The sequence below is a fragment of the Ruditapes philippinarum genome, unplaced genomic scaffold, assembly GCF_026571515.1.
Source record: "Ruditapes philippinarum isolate M1 unplaced genomic scaffold, ASM2657151v2 ctg1134_1_1_1_1, whole genome shotgun sequence".
NCBI lineage: Eukaryota > Metazoa > Mollusca > Bivalvia > Venerida > Veneridae > Ruditapes > Ruditapes philippinarum.
Window position 1 is genome coordinate 335,255 of NW_026855810.1, and position 12,061 is coordinate 347,315.

Consider the following 12,061-nt stretch of genomic DNA (forward strand, 5'->3'; position numbering starts at 1 on the left):
ACCTGAGGTCTTCCTCCACCAGTATAGCTGGAACATCGCCATATGACCTATATTGTGTCAGTTTCACGTAAAACCCAATCAAACAAACAAACAAATATACATGATATCAACTATTGGTCAGTCACATGTAACTGTATTTATTAAAAAATTGTTTTATTTAACCCTTACCCCACTTAATATCTTAAATGAACATGTCCATCTTTATATCTGGACTAGACCAGTCATCTTTTTTAGGATAAATTTCAAACTATGTATTGACTGAATTCTGATCTATGATCAGATGACAAAGATAGTCACTTTAGTGCATTAACTGGTTAACTCAAATTGATTTTAAAAAGACTTAGGCCATTACTGCACGAAGGTGCCAGCTGATCTTGGTCTGCTCTGGTCACATGGGTTGATTTTATTGCCTGCAGCATCCTTGATAGTGATAAATCATGGACAAGATTTTGGATAAAAATGTTTAAAACTTCGCTTTATAGTACCTATATTTGCATTATATTTTCCATTGAAATACTGTATATGGAAACACTACATTGTATATTATGATATTTCAGGAGTTGAAGAATAAAGCCCTCCGACAGACATCAAGATGACAAGTAAAATCCCTCATATATGGTTTGTAGAGTATTTATACAGACTGCTTTCAGAGACGTTTTAGCTGTAGTTATACAACAAGGAATATAGTATATTGGACTGGTTTTCCTGGGCGATAGGACATTGGACTGGTTTCCTGGAAGTGGTTTTCCCTAAAGATGGGATATTAGAGTAGTTTTTCTGGAAGAAAGGATTTTGAACTGGTTTTCCAGCAACAAAGGATATTGGACTGGTTTTCCCAGGACATAGCATTTTAGAGTAGTTTTCCTGGAAGACAGATATTGGACTGGTTTTCCTAGAAAAAAAGGATAATGTACACCTTACAGAAAAGGCTGTTTGTTGTGTTTATTTACAAAAAGATTTTACATTTGACTGTTTTGGAATTGTTTAATTATGAGGAATATAAGGCATTAGATTGGTTTCTGATAATTTCAACTACATTTTTACCTCAAGAGGAAATAGGATTCTGTGTTCATCTTTAGTTGAACAACAGGAAGATAGGACATTGGACTGCTTCCCTGTGTTCAATTTAGTTGTACTACAAGAAGACAGGGCATTGGGCTGCTGTCATGTGTTAAACTACAGTTGTACTACAGGAAGGTAGCCCATTGGACTGCTCCATGTGTTAAACTATAGTTGTACTACAGAAAGATAGCCAATGGACTGCTTCCACGTGTTACACTACAGTTGTACTACAGGAAGGTAGCCCATTGGACTGCTCCACGTGTTAAACTACAGTTGTACTACAGGAATAGACCCATTGGATTGCTCCACGTGTTAAACTACAGTTGTACTACAGGAAGGTAGCCCATTGGACTGCTTTCCACGTGTTAAACTATAGTTGTACTACAGAAAGATAGCCAATGGACTGCTTCCACGTGTTACACTACAGTTGTACTACAGGAAGGTAGCCCATTGGACTGCTTCCACGTGTTACACTACAGTTGTACTACAGGAAGGTAGCCCATTGGACTGCTTCCACGTGTTAACTACACTTGTACTACAGGAAGGTAGCCCATTGGACTGCTTCCACGTGTTACACTACACTTGTACTACAGGAAGGTAGCCCATTGGACTGCTTCCACGTGTTACACTACACTTGTACTACAGGAAGGTAGCCCATTGGACTGTTCCACGTGTTACACTACAGTTGTACTACAGGAAAGATAGCCCATTGGACTGCTTCCACGTGTTACACTACACTTGTACTACAGGAAGGTAGCCCATTGGACTGCTTCCACGTGTTACACTACAGTTGTACTACAGGAAGTAGCCCATTGGACTGCTTCCACGTGTTACACTACAGTTGTACTACAGGAAGGTAGCCCATTGGACTGCTTCCATGTGTTAAACTACACTTGTACTACAGGAAGGTAGCCCATTGGACTGCTTCCACGTGTTACACTACACTTGTACTACAGGAAGGTAGCCCATTGGACTGCTTCCACGTGTTACACTACACAGTTGTACTACAGGAAGATAGCCCATTGGACTGCTTCCACGTGTTACACTACAGTTGTACTACAGGAAGGTAGCCCATTGGACTGCTTCCACGTGTTTAACTACAGTTGTACTACAGGAAGGTAGCCCATTGGACTGCTTCCATGTGTTACACTACAGTTGTACTACAGGACGGTAGCCCATTGGACTGCTTCCATGTGTTACACTACAGTTGTACTACAGGAAGGTAGCCCATTGGACTGCTTCCATGTGTTACACTACAGTTGTACTACAGGAAGGTAGCCCATTGGACTGCTTCCACGTGTTACACTACAGTTGTACTACAGAAAGATAGCCCATTGGTCTGCTTCCATGTGTTAAACTACAGTTGTACTACAGGACAATAGTACATTGAAATTCTTGTATGTCTTCAACTATAGTTTTACTACAGGAAGATGGGATTTTGGACTGCTTCCTTATATGTTTGATTACAATTTTCTGAATATTTTACTTCATGGTGATAGAACGATATTTTTATTGTAATCAAAACATTACCTCAGTACAGGAGAGGTTCTAAAAAATCTTTCAGCTTTGTACTTAATCAATAAATATTTAGTACAAATGTGTTATATTTGTGTTGTGTATATATATGTATGATAAAAATAAAATCTGGTTAAAACGAAATCATGATTCAATTTATAAGTAATTGTAATGTGATTGACAACAGGTTTTAAAAGATATTAAGCTCACCCTGACCATCATGCATGGCCAACAATTACAACATCTCTGAAACCAATGACTGCATAGTAACCAAACTTTACAGGAATGATCCTTGGGCAGGCCCTTTCAAAGTTGTTTAAATGGTTCTGGTCTGTTGCATAAGTAGGTCACAAACACAGAAAAGGAATTTCGAAAAAGCATATTTAAAAAATCTTGTTTGAAAGTACAATGCCCAAAGCTTTTATATTTGGTATATGATATTATCTGTATGTCCTGTACCAAGATTGTTCAAATTATAGCCCTGGGTTCAAAAGCAGTCCAGTGACCAACATCATTCAATTTCTGTAATAAACACCAACTTTCACTGCTTTCACACAGATAACAGTCTGTCCTCTAGTGAGTGCGTTGGGAACCCCGTGTTTTTTAATGTAATTACTTTGGTGAATATGTAATTTTTGTAATATAATTGGTTACTTTTGAATCTTGTTTCTAGTGTTTCACCACCTATATTATTGAGTAAAAACTACTGACATTATTTTGACTACCATAGAAAGTACGTTTTCCATAAAGTATATTGACATCGCTATTTTAATACAATTTGCATTGAGTTTACTATTCGTGGAGTTTTGACCATCGTAATGCTATTCTCTGACACCATTTGCAATTTAAAGGGACGTCACTAAGTTTTACTATATATCTTTTTAAATGATGAAGTTACTTCCCTTACATCATTGTACAGTACACTATTTTGCAATTTGATTTAATCTAAAAAATCTTTTTATTCACGATTCATGTTGCTTCTCGCTTTATCAGTTTTAACTTACATGACGTACAAGATATTTCAAGTGAAATAGCCACAAACAATTGACACAAGGAAGGCGTGCCTATAGACTTCATTTGTGTATTTAAAAGGAACATAATAAAACAATAAAAATTTCATACCGTACGGTAAAACGTCAAAAGTTTCCGAGTCAAGTCTTTGATTTTCAGGTTGACAATCTGACTTCCCGGTTTCATAAGCTTTGCCTTCTTTCGTATTAGCAAAAAAATGGTTATCTTTTCAGCTACAAAATCTACCTTATTGACCTTGTAAAAATATTACACACACAAAATTAATATACAAATACAAATCTATTCCAATGTTTTTAAAGTGACTTTGTTGTAAAGAATTTTCAGTCGTTTATTTTATTGTAAAAATGAGCAAAAAGTTAAATGTAAACCATAAAATTTTGTATTTTGATCAAGGATAAAATGGAAAATCAGAAACCAATATAAAATTAACGTGTATCTGACTTATGCGTAAGTTATCTCCCCTTGAATGTCCTGGAAATGACAGAAAAAAGCTTCAAGGGCAGATAACTCGAAAACGAGCTCGGTGACACCATTTGTTTTCACTTCTTATGTCTCTCTGTAATCTGCTTTCTTTGATGATGCAGTTTCAATAAACTACTAGTACAGTATAGTTTACAGTTTTCATTATTGTAGCAAAGACCATTAATGTCTTTTTTGAACATAATTGGGAGCACGAATTTAATTGAAATATACAGTATTGTGAGGTGACAGTTACTTTTTGGAAGATATGAACATTCTTAAGGGTTTTATTTACTTAACTTTATTATAATGTAACTATTGTATTGGTATAAACGACATTATGAAGTTTTCTGTCTTGTAGAATTTTTATGATTGCTTACAATGCTAAGTATAGTCTTGTTGTAAACTTCCCAGAACTTGGAAAGAACATACATTTTGAACATATGATTCCTTGTTGATCATACATCTGTTTTCTGCTCGGATCCAGAAGGTTCATTTTAGAGTAAAATAAGAACAAAATTTGAAAAAAGGTCCGGAATTCGGGGTAGACAGGTTTCGGATCCGGAAGTTTTTTTTCTATTGAAAATAGAACGAATAAAATTTGGACTGGACACTTTGTTCGGATACGGAAGGATTCCGGATTAGAAGGGTTCGAAGAAGCAAGGCTCCACTGTATGATATATGGGGCAAAACATTTGCATTAAAAAAACTCCACTGAAGTCCAACGGCATAAAAACATGAAATTTGAAAATCTTACTCATACACGTAACAGGAAAAAAAATCTACAAAGAAATATACTCCTAATTAGATTGAAACTCGATAATTTTATTTTATACTCAACCGATGTGAGTGAAAAGCGTTGCGATGCTTTTCATTTTTAGGCCATTTTTTCACAATAGATATGATTATTCTGGAATAAAAAATGTAAGAGAATGAGCTGCAAATTTGCCCACAAGTTATTATAGATAAGACCTAGATCAATTTCAGAAAAATATTTTCAGTCAAGTCATGTAAAAAAAAAAAACAACCTCTGTGGAGTCCCTTCAAAATAATCCACCAAATAAAACTAAAATAATCTACCAAATAAAACTAAGGATTCAGTGAGTAGATAAATAGTTGAGGTGATGATGTTTTTTATTTGCATACATGTATATAATCGCACCAATTCAGCCACAGGCAATATATAGAAATATAGAAATTCTATAAATTTGACAAATGATAAATTATTCTGGTTCACATACATGCACGGATGTTGATATGAAATTCTCAATACAATGTATAATTACAGATAATTTGTCCAGTTTATCCAACCGTTGAAGCAGCCTGAAGAAGAATAAAACAGTAACAGATATTATAAAATTGTTATCTTTATATGCTTATATATACATGTATTTACATGGTGGAGATGTTGTTTTGTTTTCGTGATTGTGATTGAAGTCGCACCCACATTAAGACACTTAGACCCATTGACCTCTGGACCCCTTAGGATATTAGAATGACTTCTAGTTTTCGAGATGTCATGGGGTCAATATGTCATAGAGACCACTGTAACGGCCATAGAGGCGAGTGTAGGAGAAACTCACACGCCTCTCCTTATTGGAATCAATTCACATTAACTGATGCACGTAAATAAAACTTCACATGGACGAAAGACACGTGATCTGAATGTCAGCGCACCAAGAAGGCCCCTTCATGTATATTATTACATAGTTAGAATCTATTACAGGAAAATTAAAGACATCAACACCTATGTATAAAAGTGGTCTTGGTAATGGAAAGTCTTTGTTGACAGTTGATCTCTCAAAGCTGACAAGATCTGGAATAGTTCGTCGCTAATTTTAAGAGATGTGGATGTAAAGCTATTGAATTTGACTGGCCAACAGAATATTGAAGGTGTTCTGACCTAGCTCTCTGAATCTAGCTTTGGTAATTATACAATTAACTAATTATTACCTGTTTGCAAGACTGGGGTAGATCGAATACTTGATCATAGCTATTTTGATATTGTACCACGTCCACTAATTGCACAGTCTCTGTGATCTTAGTTCCTGTAATGACAATCATAATTATGAGCCGCGTCATGACAAAACCAACGTAATGCGTTTGCGACCAGCATATATAAACAAATATTTATTTTGTAGATTCGTTCGGTTTTTTTTTTGTTTTGGATGTTTTGTGGAGGAAGACCTAAAGTGCACCTCTGAATATTATTTCAAGCACCCTCTGTACATTGTTCCAGACACAGACGGGCACATAAGAACCACCGGCGTTCCATCAGGTAGCTGTATAGCTTTCTTGCATGTAGAATCCGAGGCGCTTGCGCGACTCGAACCTTCAGCGGTGAGAGGGCAAGTGGTTTGAAATCGATCTTTACAACTCGGCCACGAACGCCTCAGCATTGCTTCAGTATAGTTTACTTATGATTATCTGCAGAATTCCTTACCGTCAGCCATCATGCCCATTCTTGTAGAAGACATAAATATACATTCATTGACTGTTGTTGTCATGGTAACGTGTTGACCACCCACAAAGCCATACCAACCATTTACTTCAGTAGACCCATACATATATTTTCCGGTAAAGTTTAACTCCCCTATAAAATGATTAACACTGAGATTAAAAACATATGCTATACAGTTACATATAAACTTGCAACTCTGGTTATATTTCCCAAACAACAAGGAGTCATATAACTCGTCAAAAATCTTGATAACTACATGTAATAATATTTTTCATGTAATTTTGCTATAAGTTTATCATGTGTGAAGATATGAAGCATTGAATCAAAGAAAAATAATCAAACGAACAAATCAAACTTATAATGTCTTACTAGAAACACATCCATCAGGCATTTCTTCACCAACAATTTGAGTAATCAGGCATTTGTCACCATCTATATTGTAAGTCTTCATCTAGAAATAAGAAAAAAAATCTTTTATTAATAGATTGCTGAGATAAAGATACGTTTGGTCATTTGCATAACAGGATGTAACTCTTAGTAAAGTAAGATGCATGCAATCTATGTATGACATATCTTCAAATTTTATGCCTGAAATTGTATTCAGTTAACGAACAAGTCTTGCTTTATTCGCTTTCTTTTCATTAAAGCTGAAACGTTTGTTTCTGTCACAAAAAGAAAACATTTTTGCACTAAAATTGTTTTCTGTGGAATAGATTTGAAAGTACCATTTTGAAGCCACGTGCCATTTTCTATATTTACGTGAAGCTTGTGAGGCATTGATTTGAGTCACTGTGAGGGGCACAAATTTGTTGCCCATCTGATATCTATTTGGACAACGCCGTTTCAAACATTCAGATTTCGCGAGCTATTATTGTCCAGTGGTTTTATTATTGTCGAGTGGTTTTATTATTGTCGAGTGATTTTGAATGCAATTTGAAAAACGATTGAATGAAACAGTCTATTTCTTGGTATAGGAAAATTCTCTGATTAGTAACATACCATATATCACTTTATTTTAATACGAACTTTGCTGGATACAAACATACGCGTAATAACCAAAATTCGATTTAATCGAGTGTGACTGTAACGTATTTTAGTTTATCCTTTGTCACATTGGTAAGTTGTTTTTTTTTAGAGTCTTTACTCGATTTAAAAATTAAAAGTGGTCTGTATTCAACCAATGACCAGAGTATTTACTTCTTATATTACAAATGAATCATAAAAAACAATCAATTTTCATGTTTTCTTGATCATTTTTCTTTTCAGTTTGTTGTTGTCGATGACGATGTCGCTTTTTCTCAAAACAATCGACGAAATTTTATGGATCATAATTCTTCTTTCAAAAGATTGTCACGCAAAAGAAAAATTTAACTGATATATAAAAATGCCTATTAGGGTATACTTACATGTTGGAAATCTCGAATTACTTGGTAGTTGGCATGGGTCGAGCCGGCTGAAGACATTGTTATGATAGATCCATTAACAGCTTGCATTTTTTTATCCACATTGCTTTCCACCAGAAATGAGTTCTGTATTGAATCGTAAATAAAGAAATTTTGATTAATTTTTAGATGTCTTCTCGTTGCCATGGTAACATGAAATTTAAGTCTGAACATGCCGTTACAAATGCGATGGTCATGTCAATATTGGTGCCAAGTATGATCAGTATTAAGGCATTTTTATAGTTTCGTAGCAATTTGAACTCCTAACAAAAGGCTTTCCAATGAAAGCAGCCATTTTTCACAAACTGCTCAAGCAGTTATGGTTTAAGTTATCGCTATCGTCTGTTTTTAATTATCGCCTGCTTTTTAGTTATCGTCTGCTCTATAGCAACTTCAGAACGTGAAAGACTTCACAAGAATTTGAACATCTCTAGGAAAACTAACAGAAGCAGCCCAAAAGAATTTGTAATGCAGAGGTTTGCTTATAAGTGTTTTCGAAAAAATAAAATGTGAAAGAAAAAAACAAATAAACATTTAGATCTATGAACTTTTTTGTCAAGTTTTTGAAAAGCGAATATCAAAAATATTTTACACTTAATGGGTGATTTTTTGCACACATAATAATGATATATGGATACAATAAAAGCCAGGGTCAAGCCGCTGTTTCTTTGAGCAAGAATCTTTGCACTCATTGCTCAGTACTGCTTGGTTCCAGGAACGGATTCTAAAGTGTGTTTATAAGCTTATTTAAAGCTTACTACACAAACGAACTAAAATAAATTCTGTATAAGCCAATAAAAGCTTTTTTGGCTCATGACTAAAATGAATAAATCTAATTAATGTTTTATGTTCTTTTTTTACTGCTCACGCTGCTATTTATATACATAGAGTATTCAATAACATTCAATAAATATATGAAATTCAAACTTGTAAAATACCTGCGTCATCACAGGGCTCGAACTTCCATTTTTCAATGTAGCCGTCACTATCAAACCTTTTCCATAGATTTTCTTGCTCATACAGCAGTGCAGGTCGGAAGCAGCCGTCAAGCCGACAATTACCGCGAAAACTAAAACAAAGTTACTGGCTAGCGACATTTCTTCTTGTTCTAAATGTAATGAAATTTCCGTCGGAGACAAACTGCTTTTATACCAACTTAAAGAGTATAGTAACTAGCTCAAATGATAAGAGGCCAACTAAGGCACGTGACAATATCACTTTGTATTTAGCACATTGACGTATAAGGATTTCGAAATAAGATTTTTTCTAATCACCATGTGAAGATGACTAATCGGAAACATCAGGCAATCAAAGAAAGCTTGAAGTTTCAACAGGGAAATAAATTTACAAGACAAATATTTGTAAATATACATGAATATTAAAGCGATCTGATTTGATTGTTTGCGTCCGTATTCTACAATTATTGAGTTGTGTAACAATTTACTGTACCCCGTTCTCATCCCTATGAAACAGCAGGATTTGATTAATCAAACTCCTGGTCTTACACCACCATCCTGGGACTGTCGGATCCACACAGTATACTGGTCACATCGCTCTTCCTTAAACCGTCTCTCAATACGAGTTTCAAATTTAATGACAAATGTTTTCAGTTGATTATGAAAAATAAGTAATTGTCTGAATGCAAAACAAAAACGCCGGAAAAATACACTTTTATACCCCCTTCCACCGCCCCCTCCCCCCATTCCGCCGCGTACCCCCATTCCACCGCGTGCTTTTGTCTGTGTACTGACACGATACCCTCATCGCAGTCATATTTGGGATGACTCGGTAGGGAGTTGTACAAGGACTTCCTGTACGTGCTTGAAGCAGGCTTTCCAAGGCCAAGCCACATCTACGATTCTGATGTTATTATGATGGACGAATTACTTATTCTGTCACATTTTACATAAACACCAATAACACATCTTTTTCATGAGACCATTTTCCAATCGCATTTTTCATACACTAAAATCAACCAGCAATACGACATTTCAGGCTCATTGCCTAACTACAATGTTAAACTTCATTATTACATAAATTAGCCATCGTATTAAAGTACGTAAACTGATTTAGAATAATAAGAATGATCTGATTATTATTATTATTATAATTATTATTTGTTTATTTATTTATTTCACATACCGGCTCGCTGTTTCACGGGTAGCCAATTTTTTTTTAAATGCATCGTGCACGCATGGTAATCAAACCAACTCTCTGTTCAAAATTATGCAGCTATAAATTGAATTTACGATTATTTATCTATTTAAAAATAATTTATATAAGTGGCAACATAATATGGCGCATTATCAATGAATTATAAAATTTACGTTATAAAAGGAGACAAGGACATTTGATATGTCTACATTTTACAAAATCACGAAACTTTGTCTAATCTTGTTATAAATTTATCTTATACGAAAACATTTTACATTTATAATCTATGAAGTCGTCATATTACTGCTTAGCAACTGTAAGATATGTTACTAAATTTATCCCAAGATATTTAAACACATTTTTTTCATGGTTTTATATCATAAATATGATGCTCAAATTAAGATTTATCAATTTTGTGAGTTCCAAAAAGCATTATTTAGAAAGATATTACCGACTTTAACATTTCATGTATATAAATGGAGGTAATAAAAGATTTATTTTTCATAAAAAGTAAGTCAATTTTTTGTCAATAAGAAATGAATGCATGTATTTTAATGATTACATGTACTTTTGATATGAACAAATATTTGCAGTACATATTTTACATATTCTTTGGTGTTTGAAAATTGTTTTATAAGCATAATTAAATACACATATATATAAAGTGTGGTATGCAACCTCAATTACAATATACAGAACCTTTAACAGACGTCATAATTATCGCTTCAAATTTGTCAACTTTTACCTACATATGTACATACATGTATATTAACACACAATTTGTACTTTTAACTGGAACAAATAGGATGATGTTTTACTAATGATTGATAATTGGTATTATAAAGTCATCACTCTTCGTCACTCTGAGCTGTGCACATGGCGGAAAAGGCACATCTCATGACAAGGTCATCCCAAGTACCAGGCCTGATTGGTAGACAATTTTCGATTGGACAAACTTGGATAAATTGTCGTCTGCTCATCATCAAAATGGAGGACATGCTAGAACGAACAGATGCTTCTAATGAAGAAACAAACACCAGACAATATATATATATAACGTATATAACGTGTTTGCGATTTCCCCTGTTAAACCGTAACAACAGTGTATCACATAGTGTCAGTCAAGTCAGCACTGAATGTATTTGAAGATACTCAAAATGTAATAGAATAGCTGTGCACATAACAAGCTTGAGAAAAATGTCCTTTCATATTACCTGAAGCTATTTATTACTTTGAATTTTAGAAACATGGTTCGGATCAACTGGAGACGCAACCTGACTAAAGTTCAGATCTACTTAGGTTACTTTTTGTATTTCGCAAAGCGTTAATAAGGAGCCTGCTGGAGACGGGTAACCAATTCAGTATAACCATCTGAACTGTTAAAAGTCTAATTTTCGCAGCAACTTTAATTGTTTTGCTAATGATGATGACGATGGTGCTGATGGGGATGAGATGATGAAGAAAATATAAACAACATCAAAAACCAACAACAGCAACAACAACAACAAAAGCTGCAGAAAAAGAATAAGCAGAAGCAAAAGCAGCATAAGCAGCAGCAATAACATATAAATGAATTAATGAATGAATTAATGAATGACGGACGGACGGACGGACGGACGGACTGACTTAGTGGTCATTCAGTCGTACGGTTTCATTTTGTACTGGTATGAAAAGTTAATCCAGATATTTATTATGATATCAAAAACATTTTTTCATTTCATTTTTCATTCAGCATTAAAGAAAACCCGGAACCATTTGATCATATTTTTGATGTCTTTTTTCTTTGCGATCACGGTGGTTGATCGAACTTTCTGACAGTGACCTTAAACTGTTCTAAAAGATCAGGATATAGGCCACGACATAGGTTGACGTCAAAGGGTTGACTGACACTAGCATGACATTAGAAAGATTGAACTCTTATATACATACAAACACT

At 34.6% G+C, this 12,061-nt stretch overlaps 1 protein-coding gene across 2 annotated transcripts in view; it reads right to left on the reverse strand.

The window, feature by feature from the left end:
• LOC132744444 (uncharacterized) overlaps window positions 1-9,114 on the reverse strand; it is a 91,418-nt gene extending 82,304 nt beyond the window's left edge. Inside the window, exons 1-6 of one of the 2 annotated variants that reach the window (XR_009627699.1) lie at window positions 8,910-9,114; window positions 7,936-8,058; window positions 6,899-6,980; window positions 6,512-6,661; window positions 6,022-6,116; window positions 5,306-5,391 (exon numbers count right to left, since the gene is read on the reverse strand). Coding sequence is in view for 1 of the 2 variants with exons in the window: in XM_060733157.1 (XP_060589140.1) it covers window positions 5,371-5,391; window positions 6,022-6,116; window positions 6,512-6,661; window positions 6,899-6,980; window positions 7,936-8,058; window positions 8,910-9,068 (630 nt within the window). In the remaining variant the exon portion in view is untranslated. Of the gene's footprint in view, window positions 1-5,184; window positions 5,392-6,021; window positions 6,117-6,511; window positions 6,662-6,898; window positions 6,981-7,935; window positions 8,059-8,909 lie in introns of those variants that run through there. The other variant, XM_060733157.1, reaches the window with a different exon arrangement.
• Between the last annotated feature and the right edge of the window lie 2,947 nt (window positions 9,115-12,061).